This window comes from Ceratotherium simum, chromosome X, assembly GCF_057802395.1.
Source record: "Ceratotherium simum simum isolate JZ-2026a chromosome X, ASM5780239v1, whole genome shotgun sequence".
In the NCBI taxonomy this organism is placed as follows: domain Eukaryota; kingdom Metazoa; phylum Chordata; class Mammalia; order Perissodactyla; family Rhinocerotidae; genus Ceratotherium; species Ceratotherium simum.
Window position 1 is genome coordinate 122,128,227 of NC_141940.1, and position 18,083 is coordinate 122,146,309.

Consider the following 18,083-nt stretch of genomic DNA (forward strand, 5'->3'; position numbering starts at 1 on the left):
CAACCCTACTTCTTCAGCATGATCAACAAACCACTCTTGGTAAGAAAAATAAAGCCAACCATAAGACTTTTAAAAATATATACATATATTATGCACATGAGACAGTGGGGAAGGGTTTTCCAACTGAAGTTTGAACATTAGAGCTAGAAAAAGCTAAGTTGTACTAGTACTAAATCACAGACGATTAACAGAACAGACACTTGAAGGTGAAACCAGACATTCACAGAATGCCCAGCAGTGTTCCAAAGCGCCTACAGAGTGGCGAGCGTTCCCAGACAGGACCCTGCCCAGAAACCCACCTCTGACTGATTCACCAGCAGCTCGGACCATTTCTGCCACAGAGGACACTTGTCCCTGTCCTCAAAAGTAGTCTCGTTGGAAGTCCAGCAGCACTGCTCGTGGCTGTACCAGAAGGCAGACAGGCAGACCCCCTCCTTCAAGTCGGTCATCCAGTCGACAGCGAGATCGATGACCCCAGCCAAGGTGCCTGGAAGAAGCAGCAAGAGCCATGTAGAGGAATCGCCCTGTGATGATGCAATGGGAACATGACATGGGGCCAACGTGGGAGCACATCGGCCAGGAAGGCCACGCGCCAGAGTGCTGAGGGCTGCCACTCACATAGAAAGCTTCTTTCATTAATCGTGAAGTCCCCTTAGCATTTATGGTGTGGGCAAGGCAGTGCCCGGCCCAGTGAGATACAAAGGCCAAGGATCTATGGCCCTCGGGTGGGTGAACGCAGGCAGGAGAGAGACATGCAGGTCTTCACTCATCACAAGCCACTGGGGCCAAGCAGCTTTCAGAATCACGCCTTCCAAACTTTAGAAATGCAGTCCATCCACCCTATAAATGACCTAATGCCTTCAGCGGCTTCTAGGGCAGGATGCTGGCATCACATCCATTCATATTTCTCAAGGAACCACGACAATTCAGACAAAATGGAGGTATAACAACGACAACAGCCTCATCATTTAACTAAGGTTTTGCCACCAAATGGGAACCAAACTTGGAAAATCTCACTTATTAGAACTTTCTGGATTTGTTAAATCATGGATAAGGGATTGTGGATCTCTACAATAACTACTTTAAAGGCCGATAGAAGTGGGATAAAATAGTGTGCAGTAGGCTACAAAAGGCTACCTTGAGTCTCTTTCTAGATTAACCTATTCCAGTCTTTTATGAAGGCACGGAATACTTTCAGGCTACTGAATTTTTCAAACTTTTACTGGATCCCTATTACAATATCAATTCCCCACCTGCATCAACACCAAAGGCATCCACATACCTGCAACAGGGCTCACCCCTCCCTGCTCTTCTCCTGTTACATCAGAGGTTGCCCATTCCTCTTGGGAGAACACCTGAATCCTCAACAGGTCGCAGACTCAAACAGCTGGCCCCTCGCATCTCTCCAGCCTCATCTCTTTCCATCACTAACCCCTACACCCTGATATCATGATTAGCTATATACACATATACACATACATATGTGCATATACGTGTGTATATATATACACACACACTCCCACTAGTCTATAAGCGGGGGAAAAAGATTTTGTTGTCTGGTTTGCATGCCACAGTGGGGGTCAGGCCAGATGTCCAGACCCTGTGTCCACTCTAAGTGGGCAAGGGCCATCTGCCTTTGTCCATTGGTGTATCTGTGTCGTACCTAGTTGGAACTCTATATCCATGTTGAATGAATGAGTACAATAAATGAACGAAAAATCAGAAAACTCAGGCCCATCCACTCACGCAAGAGATAATTATTGAACACCCACTTACTATGTGCCAGTTACTATTCCGTGCCCTGGGGTTACGGCAGTGAACAAAGCAGACTCAGGTCCCTGCCTTTGTGGAATTACACCTCATGGGGGAGAAAGACACTAGACAAAATAAATAAGTAAATTGCAGGCTCCATTAAAAGGTGATAAGTGCTAGAGAGAAAAATATAGCACGTTACAATAGTGCCGCCATGTCGGAAAATAGTCTGGCAGTTCCTCAACAAGGTAAACATGGAGTTAGCATCTACCCAAATAATTCTACTCCTAGGTGTAGACCCAAGAGAAATGAAAACATTATGTCCACACAAAGACTTGCACACGAACGTTCACAACAGCACTATTCACAACAGCCAAAAAGTGGAAACAACCCATATGCCCATCAATTGCTGAATGGAGAAACAAAATGTAGTCTAGCCACGCAATGGAAAAGTATTTGGCAACACAAAGGAATGGAGTATTGACACACACTACAGCATGGATGAACCGTGAAAACAGTATGCTGAGTAAAAGAAGCCAGTCACAAAAGCCTACATATTGTATGATTCCATTTATATGGAATGTCCAGAAGAGACAAACATAGAGGGAAAGAAGGTAGATTAGTGGTTGGCTGGGGCTGAGAGGAGGCTGGGGACACTGGGGCTGGATAGCTAAAAGGTACGGAGGTTCTTTGCAGGCTGATGAAAATGTTCTAAAATTGATCGTGGTGATGGTTGCACAATTCTGTGAATATACTAAAAATCACTGAATTGTACACTTTGGGTGAATTGTATGGTGTGTGAATTATATCTCAATAAAGCTGTCACAAACATACACATGTACACACACACACACACACACATACAGTGGGCGAGGGGGATGAGGCTCAGAGGGGGAGAGATGTACTTTTAGAAAAGGTGGTCAGGCAATGCCCGAAGCACAAGATGACATTTGAACAAAGACCTAAAGAAGGGGAGGGAGGGGTCCTGCAGATATCCAGGGGTGAGACCTAATGATCACCCCAAATTCCACCACTATTCATTCATGTGCAATCACATTATCCCACACCCACTCTTCCTGGCTGAGTCTGCTTCTGACGGCGCTGGGAATCTCAGCTTCGTTCTGTGGAACAACAGCGACACCCAGTGGAGCCTTCCGATCAATGCCCTGCAGAGCAGACCCTGCTTGGGCTTCTCTATCTAGGGAGTCAGAATATAACGTCCGGGGCACCACTGAGGAGATGACAGGCCAGACAGTGAGACTCCTGAGTCCTCTCCACCATTAGACCAGCTGGGGAACGGGAAAGTGAATGGGGCACAGTCTGCTGGCTTTCCCTTCCAGGTACATCCAGGTCAAAAGAATACTTGAGCCTCCTTCACTGTCAGTATCATCCCATTCTTGCCTTCCTCCTATATTCATTTGCTGATGTGTCCATGGCACCGCCCTTCCCCAGTGGTTCTCACCCTGGGCTGCACATTGGAATCACAGGTGGGGGGTGCCGGGAGGAAGTGAGGGGGCTTTTACCCAATGCTAGGGCGTCATCTCCAGGGATACTATTTAATTGAAGCCCAGGCAGCAATATTTTTTTTAATCCCCCAGGTGATTCTTCCTGAAAGAACTGATGGAAATCAGGTTGATAGTGAAACCAAGTGGTCAATATCAGATTTGTTAAAGAGAGCCCAATGGGCTCTTAGATTAATCAACACACCTGTGCTGCACTGTTTACTCCGGCATGATACCAGAACATCTATTCCAGATTTCTTCATTTTCTCTATTTATTTCACCTTCCTAGGAGCCAAGAATAATGATACAGTGTACAGTTGTATAAATCTATTCTAAATAAAGACATCAAAATTCACAGCCAACTCCTACCCTGCCCACTTTCAAAGATCTTCATAGAAGCAGTCAAACAAACTGGAGGAAAAACACCGTATATCCATGAAATCTATACTCCTCCAACGTTACCGCCCTTATCTACTGGAAACGCCACTGGGAGAGGAAGGAGAGAAAGGGAGAAGTACACGGACAGCTGCTGTGACTAGGACTCTTCCTTACGGTCTCCTCTTGGCTCTTTGTGACATGCCAGAGCAGACGGAGCCCCTCCCCTGCAAACAAGCCCCTCCTATAATCGTATATGGACTAAATGAAAGAGTGCCCGGAAATCACAAAATCTGTATCTATGCCCTGTTATTACAGTCATTCTCTGATCAATCCTATAACCATAACTTTTATGTTATTATAGCTAGGGGATTTTTATTAAAGGAATCTCTTTAGCATGCTCAAATTTTTTATCCTTAGACATTAACCTTTGCAGACTCCTAAAACGAAATAAGTTTCAGGAAACAATTTCCAAAGAGAGCTGCTGTATTTGATATTAAAAGGGCAGGTTTCCCCTCCAGATAGTCACCCATTCACTCTGGAAACATCTACTGCTTGCAGGCATCGTGTTGGAATTATGAAAATGAAGGACGCAGAGTCCCTGAGGGTCAGGACAATGCAGGGGCTGGAGGTATCTCCCCTGGGCCTACCTCAGATCGCGCGGGTGTCTCACACTATTTTGAGTGTCTTAGGATGTTTACAATTCATTCCAGGGCCTGCCAGTATTAGTAAAGGCCACTCTCACATGGTGTTTTATTATTAGAGATCAAAAGTTTCCCATACGTTCTTGACTTCTATATTATATAACCCAGTACTACAGAATATAAAATGTGTGCTTTCGGTAAAATGCAGTATAGCACGAAACCTTTGTGCTGTGTGGACAGGGCCAACCAGCTCTGTAATTATAGCTCTCTGATGGGTGCACTTGGGCCATGCCATGGGGTCTTGCCTTATGGGGGATAGATTTTATGTTAAATGTAGGGTCATGTATTTTGCTCTTAGATATTTCAAGGAATCAATCCTCTGCGTGGGGTAAAAGAGAAGCATGCCATTTTCAGACTATCACCCCAAACAGTCAGCGCTCTGGGTTCCAGCCCCTCAAGCTTTGCCCCGGGAGGACTGCATGGCCTTCCACGTACCCGCCAGCAGGCCGATGAGCAGCATCACCACCCATCCCGACCAGGCATCCAGCAGGCTCTTGATGAACTCCCATATGGACTCCTTGCTTTTGCTGGTTATCTAGAAACAAGAAGACACAGTAGTTGATCTAGATCCATTTTCCAATTCCTGCTTCCTTCTCTGAAACTGTTTCCTCTGGAAAGAAGGTGATTGAGAAAACTAATGTAATTAAGCACTAAATTCCCACTCACATTACCTTCAGTTACCCACCGCAATGACAACATGGGCTTTCCAGTTCAGAGAGCTCTAAAGATGCCACAGCAGTCTCCAAATAATTATAATCCACAAAAATTCACTTAATTAAAAAAACTTGAGCCAGCCCTGATGGCCTAGTGGTTAAGTTCAGCACACTCCACTTCAGTGGCCTGGGTTCGGTTCCCAGGCACAGAACCACACCACTCGTCTGTCAGTAGCCATGCTGTGGCGGCAGCTCACATAGAAGAACTAGAAGGATTTACAACTAAAATATACAAGTATGTATGGGGGCTTTGGGGAGGGAAAAAAAGAGAGAGAAAAAGATTTACTAAGTGTGATTTGATCTTTGATTATTCCAAAGCCATTCTGAAAGGAGACAGATTTGGTGTCACTATTTTGAATAAGAATTACTATTTGAACTTACATTGTAAGGTCTGTTCACAAAAGAACCTCTTCAACAAAGACTTCATTTCCTGCTGTTGTTTTCGAGGGTAAATGTTAACAGGAAGAACTCTGAATTAGCCAGCATGGACCATGTTTTCCAGGCAGATGGAGATGTCTACACACATTGTAAGAATGCCCCTCCACCTCCCCGTGTTAACTGAAGCCTACATTCCTCTGAGATCGTCATTCCCCTCCTAACCCTTTACAGCAGGACTGACGAACATTTTCTGTCAAGGGACAGAAAGTAAATATCTTCGGCTCTGCAGGTCAGATGGTCTCTGTCGCAACTACTCACCTCTGCCGCTGTAGCACAAAAGGAGCCATAAAGAAGGTGTGTGTGAATGGGCGTGGCTGTGTGCCAATAAAACTTGACTTACAAGAACAGGTGCCAAGCCAAGGGCTATGGTTCACCCACCTCTGCTCCAGAGTGAATGCTGCCCCATCTCCCACATTCCTCCATGTTGGAGCCAAGGGGCTGGTCATCTTCTTGACTCTACCTCACTCCCTACACATCTCTCTTCCTCCTTTCTCTGCCAGCTACATGAAATGACGTGACACAGTCGCACTCTCAATGTCACTCCTCATCCTACTCTGAAGCTGCTCTCCCTGAGGCCACCAACAGTCCCCCACCCTGTTGGTTTGACTCCTACTTTACCCCTCCATGGAGGGGGACCTGGTTAGCAGCCCCGTCCTCGCCACTCTCTCCTCCTTTCACTTGTGGCCACTCTTTGCTGGTTCCCCTCTTTTACCTCCACCTGCTTCATCTGAATGTCCGTCACTGGCTCCCCATCTACCTCCCACTGTACCTAGCAAATCTTGGCATTGCCCAGGGTCCTGCCTGCCTCCTTACTTCTCCCTCTATATACCCAGGCCACCTTGGCCACTTCTAAAGCTTCAGCACCCACTCGCATGCCAAGGATCCCTCATTCTCCACCGCAGCCCTGACCTCGCCCAAGAACTGTGCAGAGTTCTCTCCACCTGCCAACCACCCCGGCTACAGGCTGGACCAACAGCTCAAACTCAAAGCGGCTGAAACAGAACTCATCACAGGACATCATCCCCTTCTGACCACAGCCAGGGCGTCATCCTTGACTCCAGTCCCCTCCTGACCTCAATCCCCCCTCCAATCCTCTCAGTGGCTTGTGTGAATACCTCTTGACCTGAGCCTCTCTCCATCTGCACTTCACTGCCTTTTGTCAGACCTTCTTCCTCCTTCTCCTGCACTAATTTCCAAGCTTCCTGTTTCTCACTCTGCAATGCATCTTTCTTGTATTCTGAAGCCATCAAGGTGAAATCCAAACTCCTCTTCATGGCCTACTTGGTCATTCCCAATATGGCCCCGTTCCCATGGTGCCAGACTCATCTCTATTCCTCCCCTTCATGAATCCTCCACCAGACCTCAGAGCTCCTTGAACTGTACAAATGTGCCATGTTAGTTCATGCCTCTGTGACTTAAAAAAGGGCCATTCCTGACTTTAGAATCCTTTCCCCTTTCTCTGCCTAGCAAACTTAGTCATCTTTCAAGACCCAAGTGAAATGTGACCCTCTCTAAAACACCTTTCCCTAACCATCCCTCCTAAGTGACCCCATAGTTGTAGCTTATTAAAATATGTATTAATTGCCAACTAGACGCCAGGCACTGTAATATGTGCTTTCATACGCACATAACCTCATTTATTCTTCAGGTATAATTACCTCCATCCTTACAGATGAGAAGACAGGGTCCAGAAATGGCACCCCAAAAAGTCACTCAGCCTGAAGGTGTCAAGGGCAGGATGTACCCGATTTGTCTGGTTCCAGAGTCCCCTCATTACCTTCCACACCACACCTCTGCAGGACACAGCCTCCCACTCAAAGCACCTAGTATTATAATTATCTGTCCATATCTCTGCCTCTCCCACCGGCCCTTCTCCTTAGAGCCTAGCCCAGTACACGACACGGGAACCTAAGCCCTAGCTCCAGAACAGTCCAGTGAAAGCACAGCCTAACCACTTTAGGTAGCCATGTCACCACCTACCTTTCTGTGTCTGTCGGTGTCCCGTGACTTTTCCCTCAGCCAGTCGATGGTGTGGAAGTCCTCATACGTCCCCACATCAGGGAACGGCTCATCGAGGAAATCCATCAGGTTTCCGGAGCCACTCATCGCTCCTGCATTGACCATGCTAGTTACACCTGCAGAGGAAATAACTGCGGTTACAACATAAGTAGGATATCTGACAGACACGGCAGAATGATCCACGTGCACTATTTTCCTCTATAAGAAAGAATTATTTCTGCATAGGTATCTCTCTGCTGTCATGAAACATATATATAGCATGTTTTAGTCAGTTCGGGCTGCTATGCCAAAAATACCATAGACTGGGTGGCTTATCAACAACAGAAATTTATTTCTTACTGTTCTGGAGACTAGATCCAAGCTTAAGGTGCCAGCAGATTCAACGTCTGGTGAGGGCCCGCTTCCTGGTTCATAGACGGCCATCTTATCACTGTGTCCTGACATGGTAGAAGGGGCAAGAGAGCTCTCTGGGGTCTCTTTTGTAAAGGACCTAATTCCATTCATGAGGGCTCAGCCCTCACGACCTAACCACCTCCCAAAGGCCCTCTTCCTAATACCCTCACATTGCAGATTAGGTTTCAACATATGAATTTTGGGGAGACACAAACATTTAGTCCATAGCACAGTCAATTCTTGTTATTCACAGTAGTTATGTTCTATAAAGTCACCATGAACACCAAATTAGTGAATACTGAAGCACTGTCCCTAAGAGAAATATAAGGTTAGGCTCCTGTGAGCCTCTGGTCACATTTTCATCAACTGATCAATACATAACCTTGTGTTATGTGTGTTTCTGCTTAAAGACACCTTATTGAATATATATTGTTGATTCACTAACATTGAACTCATGGCCAATAGCACTGTAACTCATGCCTGAAGGAAGCTTATCTAACACACGTATTTTCTCCATAAGGCACATTGCAGCCTTCTTGTGCTTAGCAACAGCAGAGGCCCTCCAGCACTGCATTTCAGGGCCATTGTAAACAGCAAAATTACCAATAAAGCAGCACAACAATGTGAAAAATGTGGTACTAAACAGACTGTGAACAGGACACTTGCTTACAGTCTGAGAGCTGAAACAAGATGGTGGAGTGTTGCCTCAGCTAGGAACGTGCATTTATGGTGACTCAAACTTTTGCCACTCTGCACATGCACATGTCTGTGAATGACTGGGAAAGTGCCACGTGTATTGATTTGGGGGTTACAAATATATTTTAGAAAGTGGGCAAATTCACAAATACAGAACCGCAAATAATGAGGATGAAGTATGTACATGTCTAAAAAACCTCAAGTTCTGCAAAAGCAAGGTGTCAAATGGGAGGGCTGGAGGGGCAAAGAGGGTTGAGGCATACCACTCAAAATCAAATCATTGCAACCAAACCTATAATTGGTTCTCCTGGGAGATAAAGTAGACCACGCAGGCAGGCAGCCTGTGTGGCTGTCACTGCGGATATTCAATAAGTACAGCAACAGCAGAGTAAAAACGCTGGCAAGACTTTCACTACCTGGTGTGAGCCAAGCCAATATGCAGAGGGCAGTGGCTCTCTACACCAGGGGGGCCACCATAGAGATGGACAAGGAGGCAGGACAACCTGCCACATGGGCCATGCTATGATCTGAATGTTTGTGTCTCCCCAAAATCCATGTTGAAATCCTAACCCCCAATGTGATGGCATTAGGAAGTGGGGCCTTGGGGAGGTGATTAGGTCGTGAGGGTAGAGTCCCCATGAGCAGGATCAGTGCCATTATAAGAGGAGATCCCACAGAGGTCCCTTGCCCCTTCCCCTGTGTTAGGACACAGCAACAAGAAGTCTGCGACTGGGAAGAGGGTCCTCACTCGATCATGCTGGCCCCCTGATTTTGGATGACCAGCCTCCAGAACTGTGAGAAATAAATATCTCGTTTACAAGCCATCCAGTCTGTGATATTTTGTGATAGCAGCCCAAACAGACTAATACAAGCTACAAGCCATGCCAGGCTGGCAGCACACTCCCCTGGGCAAGGAGCTCTGGGTGCAGGCACTCACTTTTAATTTTTCTTAAAATGCAGTCAAAAGGGCTCCTGCTCCCAGGGCAGTAGCACAGTTGAGGGTTTCTTCCTTTCCCGCCTAACATAACAATTCCACTCCCATTATCCTGGTTCCCCTTGTCTTGAAAACAATCGCAAAGAAACCAAGACATCTTCCATGTCATACCACCATCAGAGCCTGATTTACAGATCACAGAGGAGCTGATTTGAGATGTTGAAAATGTTCTGCAGCAGGACCGCTGCTCACCGCCAGTTAGCAGAAAAAATAATATACTCGTACAACGACAAGAGGTTGGAATATGCACTAAATAAAAATTACTTAGGCAGAGAGCATGGAAATTTGAATTGCAGGATGAGGACCACAAAAGTGCTGGAATAGATGGTTAAAGAGGTGAAGGGTAGTTATAAAAATATGTGAGAGCAGGCTTCTCTCACTGCTTTACGTATTTTTATATCTGGAGGACCCAACCAAGACCTGATGAAAGTGCATTTTAATCAAATTGAAAAGTCACTATGGGCAAAATGATTACCTTACAAGCAATAAAGTGGCCACAGTGGTTGATTTACTGACCATCTGCGCAACTCAGCTGCTTTAAAACTTTAAAACTTTGAGGTTTAAGCCATGCCAAGCTGAAAGCTATACACACTGATGAGTACCCAGGGAAGAATCATGTTGCATAAGTCAGTAGCAACCAATAATAAAAGGGAAGGAGTAAAATTGGAAAGCAAAGATTTCGTTCTCATTTCTACAAAAACAAGATGGTAATAGCCTTTTATTATATGTGGTAAAGAAAATCTTTGATGCGGGCCGGCCCCGTGGCTTAGCGGTTAAGTGCACGCCCTCCGCTGCTGGCGGCCCAGGTTCAGATCCAGGGCGCCCACCGACGCACCGCTTCTCCGGCCATGCTGAGGCCGCGTCCCACACACAGCAACTAGAAGGATGTGCAGCTATGACATACAACTATCTGCTGGGGCTTTGGGGGAAAAATAAATAAATAAAATTAAAAAAAAAAAAACAAGAATCTTTGATGGGAAAAATAAGACAGCAGGCTGTTGACCCACACTGTGGAGCCCTCATGAGAAAAACTGAGCCAGCAGATACAATTGAGGAGACTTGGACATTCTATTAAAAAGGAGTTCATGTTACCTAAAATTCAACCAAATCCCGAGTCAAGTAACAACTCTGGGTAATAATAGTTGAAACAAAAAGTCACTCTGGAGAACAATTACATCTTTAAACTTTGATGGAGCATGTCATGGTCATGACAATTAAACACATAATTGGTAAAGGAAAATAAGTACGATCTAATCTGTAGATCTAATCAGGGGCTTACTTGGGGGCCCAGAAGGAGATGGTGACATCATTTCTGAGGTTGAGATTAAGAGAGGAGGGAGGAGTGACATCAGCATCATGGTGGAGTGAGTTGTTCCCTTTGTCTCTCCCCTCTAGGTTACAACTAAACAGACATCCATTAACCAACAGAGGATTCCCTACACAGCACAACAGGTCACCTGAGAGATCCACGCAGCTACACATCTGAAGGTGGGTGGACTGGACCCCCAGGAAGCAGTGGAACTAAGGAGTGGCCCCTCCCGCTCCCTAGCGGCAGCGATCCAGGTCATGGATCCTCACACAGCACCCAGCAGAAGTGTGAGTGGAGGTGGGCACAGGGTGGCCCGTGCATGAACACTTGCAGAGTGGCGACAGCCCCACCCTCGTGAGCACAACCCACCAAGAGATGGCAGCCCAGCCTACACAAAGGAACCTCACCAAGCAACTGTGGTCAGGTACACGCAAATGCAGAGCGGCCCAAACAGCACAACTATGAGAAGATGGGGCGGGAACAGAAAAAACAGCCCCTGCCCCACCACCCCAGTGATGGCAGGTGGAATCTGCAACCAGAAGCAATAGGAACCATAGCAGAACTGGTGACCCAGCCCCCAGTGGTGGCAACCTTAACACCAGCTCCACCAGCAGTGGGGGCTATATACAAGTCCCCGGGTGCCCAGGTCCCCACCAGTGACACTGACACCCGTGAACCCAGCACCCCTGACAGCAATGCAGCCAGCACCCCAAGACAACCCAGGAACAGCAGCACAGCTGCTGCACAGGACAGCAACATCTGAGCCTATGGAGAGCCAATGGAGGAACACAAGACCCAAGTGACCAGAACCAAAGTAACCAAAGCTGTACCCAAATAAGAAAAGAGGATTACTGAGCCAGCCCTGATGGCCTAGTGGTTAAAGTTCGGTGCTCTCACCACTTCGGTGGCCCAGGTTCATTCCCCAGTCACAGAACCACACCACCCATCTGTCAGTTGCCATGCTGTGGCAGCAGCTCACACAGAAGAACTAGAAGGACATACAACTAGGATATACAACCATGCACTGGGACATTGGGGAGAAAAAAACAAGAAAAGGTAATTACTAGCACAAATGAGCCACCATAAGATCAAATCATCAAACACCATGAACTACAGTAACACTGCAGAACAAAAGGAAAATGACATCTCTCCAGAAATCAAACCTGAAGTCACAGAAGATTACAATCTAAACGACAGAGAAATCAAAATAGTTGTCATAAACTCAACAAGTTACAAGAAAACTCAGAAAGACAGTTCAATGAGCTCAGGAATAAAATTAATGAACAGAAGGAATACTTCACCAAAGAGACTGAAGCTCTAAAAAAAAAAAAAAAAAACCAGGGCCGGCCAGGTGGCACAAGCAGTTAAGTGTGCGCGCTCGCTGCGGCGGCCTGGGGTTCAGTGGTTTGGATCCCGGGCGCGCACTGACACACCACTTGTCAAGCCATGCTGTGGCAGCGTCCCATATAAAGTGGAGGAAGATGGACATGGACGTTAGCCCAGGGCCAGTCTTCCTGAGCAAAAAGGGGAGGATTGGCAGATGTTAGCTCAGGGCTGATCTTCCTCACACACACAAAAAAAAAAAACAGAAATTCTGGATATGCAGGACACAATTAATGAGATAAAAAAATAACTTAGCATAAAAAATAGGGCAGACATTATGGAGGAGAGAATTCGTGCCTCGAAGATAGAAACCTAGAAACACTTCAGGTGGAGGACGAGAGAGAACTAACATGTTTAAAAAATGAAGAAATTCTTTGAGAAATATCTGACTCAATTAGGAAAAGTAACATAAGGATTGTAAGTATCCCAGAGGGAGAAGTGAGGGAGAAAGGAGCAGAGAGCTTGTTAAAAGAAATAATTCAAAGAACTTCCCAAACCTGGGAAAGGAACTGCACATGCAAGTATACAAAGCCAATAGAACTCCTAATTACATCTATGCCAAAAGATCATCTCCAAGGCATATAAGATTAAAACTGTCAAAAGTCAATTAAGGGCTGGCCCCGTGGCTTAGCGGTTAAGTGCGCACGCTCCGCTGCTGGCGGCCCGGGGTTCGGATCCCGGGCGCGCACCGACGCACCGCTTCTCCAGCCATGCTGAGGCCACGTCCCACATACAGCAACTAGAAGGATGTGCGTCTATGACATACAACTATCTACTGGGGCTTTGGGGGAAAAATAAATAAATAAATAATTTTTAAAAAGTCAATGACATGGGCCGGCCCCATGGCTTAGCGGTTAAGTGTGTGCGCTCTGCTGCTGGTGGCCCGGGTTCGATCCCGGGCGTGCACCGACACACTGCTTCTCTGGCCATGCTGAGGCCGTGTCCCACATACAGCAACTAGAAGGAATGTGCAGCTATGACATACAACTATCTACTGGGGCTATGGGGGGAAAAATAAAATAAATAAAAATTAAAAAAAAAAAAAAAAGTCAATGACAAAGAAAAAATATTCAGGGCAGGAAGAGAGAAGAAAATAAACTACAAAGGAAGCCCCATCAGGCTTTCAACAGATTTTTAAGCAGAAACCTTACAGGCTAGGAGAGAATGGAATGATATATTCAAAATACTGAAAGACAAAAACTATCAGCCAAGAATACTCTATCCCAGCAAAATTATCCATCAGATATGACAGAGAAATAAAAGCTTTCCCAGATAAACAAAAGCTGAGAGAGTTCATCACCACTAGACCTGCCTTACAAGAGATGATGAAGGGAGCCCTCCCACCTGAAACAAAAAGGCAAAGGTTTACAAAGCTTTGCTCAAGGAGACAAATAGACAAAATCAGAAAATTGGAGCTCTCTATCAGAACAGGTTAGCAAACACAATCATAACATAAAAGATAAAGGAAAAGAAAGCATCAAAAATAACTATAAACACTTCAATTTAGTCACAAACTGACAACACAAAAAAGAATAATTTGTGGGGCTGGCCCAGTGGCACAGGGGTTAAATTTGCGTGCTCCACTTCAGCGGCCTGTGGTTTGCAGGTTCAGATCCCGGGCACAGACCTACGCACCACTTATCAAGCCATATTGTGGCAGGTGTCCCACATATAAAGTAGAGGGAGATGGGCATGGATGTTAGCTCAGGGCTAATCTTCCTCACCAAAAAAAAAAAAGAAAGAAAGAAAGAAAAGAAAGAATAATTCGTGACAACAAAAACATAGAAGGGGAAGAGGAAAGGGAGGGAACCTGCTTAGGCTAATGGAGATAAGAGGCTATCAGAAAACGGACTATCTCATTTATGAGATCTTTTATACAAGCCTCACAGTAACCACAAACAAAAAATCAGAGCAGAGTCACAAATCATAAATAAAGAGAAAATTGAGAAAACCACCAAACTGAAATGGCAGTCAGAAATACAAGGGAAAAGAAACAATGGAAACATAGAACAACTGGAAAACGAGATAAAATGGCAGTATTAAGTCCTCATATATCAATAATCACTCTAAATGCAAATGGATTGAATTCACCAATCAAAAGACACAGAGTGGCTGAATGGATTAAAAAACAACACCCACTCACCAAGAAAAAAAGAGAGAAGGCACAAATAAGTAAACTCAGAAATGAAAGAGGAGAAATTACAACAGACACCTCAGAAATACAAAAGATTATAAGAGAATACTATGAAAAGCTATATGCCAACCAATTCGACAATCTGGAAGAAATGGATAAATTCTTAGAATCATACAACCTTCCAAAACTGGATCAAGAAAAAGTAGAGAATTTGAATAGACCAATTACCAGTAAGGAGATCGAAACAGTAATCAAAAACCTCCCCAAAAATAAAAGTGCAGGACCAGATGGCTTCCCTGGTGAATTCTACCACGCATTCAAAGAAGACTTAATACCTATCCTTCTCAAACTCTTCCAAACAATTGAGGAGGGGGGGAAGCTCCCTAACTCATTCTACAAAGCCGACATTACCCTGATACCAAAACCAGACAAGGACAACACAAAAAAAGAAAATTACAGGCCAATATCACTGATGAACATCGATGCAAAAATCCTCAACAAAATACTAGCAAATCGCATACAATAATACGTTAGAAAGATTATACACCATGATCAAGTGGGATTTATTCCAGGTATGCAGGGATGGTTCAACATTCGCAAATCAATCAACGTAATACACCACATTAATAAAATGAAGGATAAAAATCACGTGATCATCTCAATAGATGCAGAGAAAGCATTTGACAAGATACAGCATCCATTTATGATAAAAACTCTGAATAAAATGGGTATAGAAGGAAAGTACCTCAACATAATAAAGGCCATATATGACAAACCCACAGCTAATATCCTCCTCCATGGTGAAAAACTGAAAGCTATCCCTCTAAGAACAGGAACCAGACAAGGATGTCCACTGTCACCACTCCTATTTAACATAGTACTGGAAGTCCTGGCCAGAGCAATCAGGCAAGAGAAAGAAATAAAAGGGATCCAAATTGGAAAGGAAGAAGTGAAACTGTCACTATTTGCAGATGACATGATTTTATATATAGAAAACCCTAAAGAATCCACCAGAAAACTTTTAGAAGTAATAAACGAATATGGTAAAGTTGCAGGATACAAAATCAACATACAAAAATCAGTTGCCTTTCTATACACTAACAACGAAGTAGCAGAAAGAGAAATTAAGAATACAATCCCATTTACAATTGCAAAAAAAAGAATAAAATACCTAGGAATAAACTTAACCAAAGAGGTGAAAGATCTGTACACCGAAAACTATAAAACACTGCTGAAAGAAATTGAAGAAGACACAAAGAAATAGAAAGATATTCCGTGCTCTTGGATTGGAAGAATTAACATAGTTAAGATGTCCATACTTCCTAAAGCAATCTATAGATTCAGTGCAATCCCCATCAAAGTTCCAACAACATTTTTCACAGAAATAGAACAAAGAATCCTAAAATTTATATGGGACAACAAAAGACCCCAAATAGCTAAAGGAATCCTGAGAAAAAAGAACAAAGCTGGAGGTATCACACTCCCTGATTTCAAAATATACTACAAAGCTATAGTAACCAAAACAGCATGGTACTGGCACAAAAACAGACACACAGATCAATGGAATAGAATTGAAAGCCCAGAAATAAACCCACACATCTATGGACAGCTATCTTTGACAAAGGAGCCAAGAACATACAATGGAGAAAAGAAAGTCTCTTCAACAAACGGTGTTGGGAAAACTGGATAGCCATATGCAAAAAAATGAAAGTAGACCCTTACCTTACACCATACACAAAAATTAACTCCAAATGGATTAAAGACTTGAATGTAAGACCTGAAACTATGAAACTTCTAGAAGAAAACATAGGCAGTACGCTCTTCGACATCAGTCTTAGCAACATATTTTCAAGCACCATGTCTGACCGGGCAAGAGAAACAATAGAAAAAATAAACAAATGGGACTACATCAAAATGAAAAGCTTCTGCACAGCAAAGGAAACCATCAACAAAACGAAAAGACAACCTAACAATTGGGAAAAGATATTTGCAAACCATACATCTGATAAGGGCTTAATCTCCAAAATATATAAAGAACTCATGCATCTCAACAACAAAAAAACTAACAACCCAATTAAAAAATGGGCAAAAGACCTGAACAGACATTTCTCCAAAGAAGATATACAGATGGCCAACAGACACATGAAAAGATGTTCAACATCATTAACTATCAGGGAAATGCAAATCAAAACTACAATGAGATATCACCTCACGCCCGTCAGAATGGCTATAATTAACAAGACAGGAAACAACATGTGTTGGAGAGGATGTGGAGAGAAGGGAACTCTCATACACTGCTGGTGGGAGTGCAAACTGGTGCAGCCACTATGGAAAACAGTATGGAGATTCCTCAAAAAATCAAGCATAGAACTACCATATGATCCAGCTATTCCACTGCTGGGTATTTATCCAAAGAACTTGAAAACACCAATGCGTAAAGATACATGCACCCCCGTGTTCATTGCAGCGTTATTCACAATAGCCAAGACTTGGAAGCAACCTAAGTGCCCATCAAGGGACGAATGGATAAAGAAGATGTGGTATATATACACAATGGAATACTACTCAGCCATAAGAAACGATGAAATCCAGCCATTTGTAACAACATGGATGGACATTGAGGGTATTATGCAAAGTGAAATAAGTCAGAGGGAGAAGGTCAAATACCGTATGATTTCCCTCATTAAGTAGTACATAATAACAACAATAAACAAACACACAGAGACAGAGATTGGATTGGTGGTTACCAGAGGGGAAGGAGGGAGGGAGGAGGGCGAAAGGGATAATTCCGCACATGCGTGTGGTGATGGGTTGTAATTAGTATTTGGGTGGTGAACATGATGTAATCTATGCAGAAATAGAAGTATAATGATGTACACCTGAAATTTATACAATGTTATAAACCAATGTTACTGCAATAAACAAAAAATTAAAAAAAAAAAAAAAAACACACTCAACAATATGCTGCCTCCAGGAAACACATCTCAGCTCTAAAGACAAACAGGCTCAGAGTGAAGGGATGGAAGATGATACTCCAAGCAAATGGCAAGCAAAAGAAAGCAGGTGTAGCCATACTTATATCAGACAAAGGGGTCTTCGAGATAAAAAAGATAATGAGAGGGCCGGCCCCGTGGCTTAGCAGTTAAGTGCGCGAGCTCTGCTGCTGGCGGCCCAGGTTCGGATCCTGGGCACGCACCGACGCACCGCTTCTCCGGCCATGCTGAGGCCGCGTCCCACACACAGCAACTAGAAGGATGTGCAACTATGACATACAACTATCTACTGGGGCTTTGGGGGAAAAATAAATAAATAAAATTATTAAAAAAAAAAAAGATAATGAGAGACAAAGATGGGCATTATATAACGACAAAAGGGACACTCCACCAAGAAGACATAACACTTATTAACATATATGCACCTAACACGGGAGCACCAAAGTATATAAAGCAACTATTAAGAGAACTAAAGGGAGAAACTGACAGCAACACAACAATAGTCGGGGACCTTAACACCCCACTTATGTCAATGGACAGACCATCCCAACAGAAAGTCAACAAAGAAAGAGTGGCCTTGTGGCCAGCCCAGTGGCATAGCAATTAAGTTCCTGCATTCCCTTCCACGGCCCGGGATTCATCGGTTCAGATCCTGGGCGCGGACCTACTCATCACCCA

General features: G+C 44.3%; 1 protein-coding gene across 4 annotated transcripts in view; it reads right to left on the reverse strand.

The window, feature by feature from the left end:
* The window catches only part of CLCN4 (Cl-/H+ antiporter 4), a 92,340-nt gene that overhangs the window by 31,891 nt on the left and 42,366 nt on the right, over positions 1-18,083 (reverse strand). For all 4 annotated transcript variants that reach the window (XM_087426545.1, XM_087426548.1, XM_087426546.1 and 1 more), the window contains 3 exons: positions 7,465-7,619; positions 4,769-4,868; positions 300-487 (listed from right to left, as the gene is read on the reverse strand). In XM_087426545.1, the coding sequence (XP_087282671.1) occupies positions 300-487; positions 4,769-4,868; positions 7,465-7,608 (432 nt within the window). In that variant the 5' untranslated portion in view covers positions 7,609-7,619. The remainder of the gene's footprint in view (positions 1-299; positions 488-4,768; positions 4,869-7,464; positions 7,620-18,083) is intronic.